General features: G+C 45.2%; 1 protein-coding gene across 1 annotated transcript; it reads right to left on the minus strand.

The window, feature by feature from the left end:
- Positions 1 to 319: 319 nt before the first annotated feature.
- LOC109470871 (sarcalumenin-like) lies at positions 320 to 3,448 on the minus strand. Its single transcript, XM_019769952.1, has 5 exons — positions 3,361 to 3,448; positions 2,559 to 2,943; positions 2,266 to 2,423; positions 941 to 1,025; positions 320 to 647 (listed from the first exon to the last, which is right to left on the minus strand). Exons 1-5 carry the CDS (start codon positions 3,446 to 3,448, stop codon positions 320 to 322), a joined length of 1,044 nt encoding a protein of 347 aa, XP_019625511.1.
- Between the last annotated feature and the right edge of the window lie 1,649 nt (positions 3,449 to 5,097).

Raw genomic sequence — 5,097 nt, forward strand, 5'->3', positions numbered from 1 at the left:
AACATCCTTTTAAGACGAACAAAATAGCGTGCTCCACTTGTTCATACCATTTTGCACAAGTCAAACGGGGCAGTAGGCTCAATACATGTCGCAATCTGTATCCAAAAAGAAAACTCTGTTGTTTCTCTGCGGTGCTTACTGAAGTAGACAAATTTGTTTGTCTCTTCCCTCTTTTTTCAAGCAAGAAAGTCATTCATAGATGTGAAATGATGAGTAGAACTAGCATGTTTTACAATATGTGACTCTTCGAGATGCCGCAGCATTGTTGTTATGTGATGTAAGACATGATCACATGTTGGGTGGAGACATATCGCGTTCTTTACTCTGACCGCTGCATCATCCTGTTGTTGCTTATGGACTCAACTTGGGTAATCGCCTTCCTCATGTGCAACATTGGGTGTATTTCCGGGCTCTCTGGCGTGTACTCCTCCATCGACTTGTTCAGCTTCTCGTAAAGGTCTTTGTTCCTCACGCCCCTCGCCACCTGCTTCTGGCGGAGTTTACCCGAGATGCTGGTAGGGCCGGTAGCTGTTGCTCCACGGCTAACGTTGGCGATTTGTATCACCTCACCTGCCGACAGGGTCGTTGGCTCTCCATCACTGATTTCTGATTGCTTGAGTTGAAACTGATCCCTGGCATGTTCTTCCCTGTATGCCACTCAGTGAACAACCAGGACACTTGCAGTGTTGCCATGGGCAGTCCTTCCTGTGTCCCTTCAGTTTCACACTAACTCCATGAACCTTGCAGCGCTTGTAAGTATACCCAAGTGTTTTCAGTATGATCTGCTTGGAGATTAGATATCAGCGTATTGACGCAGGTAACTGACTCTTGAACACTCAAGTCTTTCCTTTGTAGAGACTTCCTCTGCCGCAGAAAAGAGGTGGTGGCTTAGGCGCAGCGCGAACAGAGTAAAAGGACGCCGCCTGCTTTCAAGCCGTACTCGTCCCGTGTAGTCTCGTTGACCTCCTGCATTGTGTCCATGATGGTGCTGTAGTTGTCGAGAATGCTCTGCAGTGCTGCTGTCCCTGCAGTCCAGCGTGTAGGACACAGAGGCTTGACCCTACCACTTGATTTGTCGTTTCCAGCAGCCAGTTGATTGAACAGGGTCTTCCGCTTTGGTGAGTAAAGTTCATTGGCCGATCAATTTGTCTTGCATCTCGAGTGGCCACTAATCTGTCTGCAGGTGTCATGTTATCAGCACCATTATAAGCCTGTCACCGGCACAGCTGTAGAGGAATGCCTGTCCGCGGCACAGCTGTAGAGGAATGCCTGTCCGGAGGAGGTTGTCTTTGATCGCTGTGGGTGATAGCTTGTATAGTCCAAGACTGCCTCGGGGAACTCAGTATTACCCGATCATACTTAAAGTGCTCCTTTCAAAAGATTTTTTTCCACTTTTGTCAAAGCGCCTGCAAGCTTCACACCACAATAATTTGGATTTCCCTTGTCTTATACATGTGCGTCGTGGGTTCCTTCATCCAGACATTCTCATTACTCATCGGAATACAGTGACTGCATAAAACAAAATCATGATATATTTGTAATATCAGTGGACTTAAGTGTAGAGAATGCATCGATCGGAAGACTATGACTTTGTCCATTCTGTTCAAACGAGATAGAAGATGAATGCGTCACTTTTCTATATTTTTCTACACATTGTTCACGATACGATAGCGCACAAACTGTTTAACTTTATTTCTACCTTCCTATCAGAATTTTACCTAACGAAAGTCGGTACATAAATCTATATCACTGTAATCACCATGATGGGGCGACAACCTCTGCGGCTGCTCATGTTGAAGCCCTTCTCGTAGAATGTGCTGAGAAGATCGAAGTATCGATGCCTTCTGCTCCCATCACTGATTTTTCTACTGGGTGTTGATCGTCATCCTCTGGTGCAGCATGACGTACTCCCTCTGGTGGACTTATGGTGTGAGAAGTCCTTTCAAGGTTTTGGGTGGCTCTTTCTCCAGCTCCTCATTCCGGAAGGCTATCACCTCCTCGCCAACCAACCCGAGCAACATAAAAACACAGCTTCTGTGATATCTGAGGCTAACGTGGATATGTGGGTCAGTTCGAATTGACGAAGTATGCCAGTCTGTGTACCTGAAGGATGTATTTTCCTCCAATCAGGGGCCGAGCAACATAACTGTCATATCCGTCTGTGTCGATATAGCATGTCCAGATTGTTCATATCTGCACTCCTTCATTGTAGCATGAATAATGCTAACAAAGCCTAAGATTTATGCACCTGACTTCTAAGTGTACTTGCCAGCTTTTCCCTCTCGTATAGGTCCTGTACTGTGCTGCAGGCTTCTGCCGTTTCATCATCACCATGCAGCACCGCTGCTGTACGTGTGTACGCAAGCCACGCAATATAAATCTCCTCCTCCATGAGTTTAAGCAGCTTGAGGTATATGCCTAGGCTGAAGTGTAGACCAGATATCACTTTGACCATCTGATGGCAATTTACAATCTATAGTCATATAATGTTCATTAAGTGATTTACCAATTGCATACTAGCTACCCACCTTTGTGTCTCCAATTCTTCCTCTTCTCACAGCCAGGCGTCTACCTGTCGTCTCTGCAGAGCGTCGTCTTGTTGTGTACGCTGCTCGTCTTGTGTACGCTGCCCGTCTTCTTGTTGTGTACGCTGCCCGTCTTCTTGTTGTGTACGCTGCTCGTCGTCTTGTTGTGTACGCTGCTCGTCGTCTTGTTGTGTACGCTGCCCGTCGTCTTGTTGTGTACGCTGCTCGTCGTCTTGTTGTGTACGCTGCTCGTCTTGTGTACGCTGCCCGTCTTCTTGTTGTGTACGCTGCTCGTCGTCTTGTTGTGTACGCTGCTCGTCGTCTTGTTGTGTACGCTGCCCGTCGTCTTGTTGTGTACGCTGCCCGTCGTCTTGTTGTGTACGCTGCGCGTCGTCTTGTTGTGTACGCTGCGCGTCGTCTTGTTGTGTACGCGTTTTTTGCGACAATTATTGTGGCGTGGCGGAGAGGATCTCGTGTCTGTCTCCCTGCGATACGTCGGGCGCTTCTTAGGCTTAGATGTCGTTCCAAAGATCTCCCAGGTGTTTGTCGACACGCTTCGTTAACGGGGGCTCGTCCTGCAAGTCTCGGACTATAGGGGCTTCGGCGTCGCTTGCCTGACCTGGTGATGTCTCAAATATGTCCACATGATGTGGTACCTTAAAATAAGTGAGTGGCTTGTGCCACTGGTACTTAATTGTGGTATTTTTAGTTTTGGGAACTCCCTCTTCCATATTTCCATGAATCTAGTCTCTTTCAGTGCATCCTTGTCCTCCCAGTGGTCTTCTCTATATATTTCGAAGATGTCTGCTTTTGTGGCGCATTGCGGGAGGTGGACATTCTCGCTGCATGGCGTCCCCGAATCTTTTGGCGTAGCTCTCGAGCCAGCCTTTTGCCATCAGGTACTTTTTGGAGTGGTACACCATTCCTGTTCGGACACTTTCTCTTCTCTAGCCTCGTACTTCTTTTTGATCTGATAGAATCTAAAGAAATAATAAATGATAAGAAGACATGACAAGAGACTGCAGTGGACATGGGTGACGAACCCCTTGTAACGTTCTGGATACATTGTCTTGGCGATATAGTACAATACCCCTTAGTATTTACGAGTATTGAGTGTTATATCCATCACAGAAAACATGTTTAACGAGGTTTCCTGTATATCTGAGTTCTAAAAGCCAGTATTTACCTGGATTAACCAGACTAACTCGTGAGTTAAGAAGACGACAATTAAACAAAATGCCACCCACCTCTATGTCTGCCAGGTACCCTTCCAGCCAAGCTGGATTGTGCCCCTCATCGTCAAAAAGACGGTAAGGGCAAAGGCTGAAATGTGAAAGATCTTCGAATGGACTGCTGCCGGGCACGTCCCAGATGGCGTCTTAGTTGGTGGGACTTTTGGCATGGTTGTGACGGGCGAGGTAGATTGAGTGGCCCTCCTATCTGTTGTCACAGTGAAGGCAGCTGTGCGTGTTTTCTTTCGCAATACAATAGTGTAACAATTGGTCTAAGTATAACACTAGAGTTCCCCGATGCCATACCTTGGCCAAATGCTGTTAATCTTTATGACTGGCAAATCATAGATTATTGCCATTATTGTGCAAATAGGATCCACATTTTCAAGAATTATATCAGTTTATGACATTCCCAACCGAAAACGAGTGTAATACTTAAGGGTTAATGACCCGCCCGAGGTGAATATGGTGTGATAAAGCCTTGTCAGTTGCTATAACCACCGAATAAAGTCACCAAGTGAGCGCAGCGAACCGGGGTTTATAGTCTGACCAGGACAACACAGGACAGAAGACAGTGGAGAGCGGTGGAGGCCCGCATCGTCGACAGATGACTACAGCGGCGAAGATGATGATGATAACGGCATCAGGCAGCTTTTCCCTGGCTAAAAAAACAACTGTCATTTAAGGCACGTAAAGCGGTGTACAGCTTAAAATCTCTTACCCGTTCCTGTATCCCTAAAGTGTCTACTGAGAATATTTGATATTTATGGTATATATGAAGCCAATGATTCTGCGAAATTTGGGGCAAAGAAGCCATAAATGACAATTCACCAGTTGAAATTACTCACCTTCGTTACTTTAAGAATATATTAGGGGTTTTTAGAAATAGTAGTAATTTAGCATCTAGGGCTGAATTGGGCAGACTGCTATTAGATATAGATATTTCACTACGTATTACATAAATTTCATATTTGCTCCGACTTGTACTAGATGGATTGTAATAGACATCCGTTGCAAGCCGATGCTCTTCTGTTTCAACAAAATGCGCATTGTCAGAGAAGAACCTTGCTACAACGTTTGGAAGAAATATTAGATTCTAGTGGATATTCTTATTTGTTCTATTCATGTAACTCTACTTGTGACATCAAAACTGTATGCACCATGTTAAGGTTAAGGATTTCTGATATGTATAAACAAACTATTTCCCACAAGTTAAATATTGATTCTGGTAAGCTAAGGTTCTGCAAAAAATTAAAACAACATATTCTATGGAAGAATACCTGGACTTTCACAATCGCTCTGCAATAAGTAAATTACGAATGTGCACACCCTCTCGAAAT

This window comes from Branchiostoma belcheri, unplaced genomic scaffold (genome assembly GCF_001625305.1).
Source record: "Branchiostoma belcheri isolate BF01 breed outbred unplaced genomic scaffold, Haploidv18h27 scaffold238, whole genome shotgun sequence".
Lineage (NCBI taxonomy): Eukaryota > Metazoa > Chordata > Leptocardii > Amphioxiformes > Branchiostomatidae > Branchiostoma > Branchiostoma belcheri.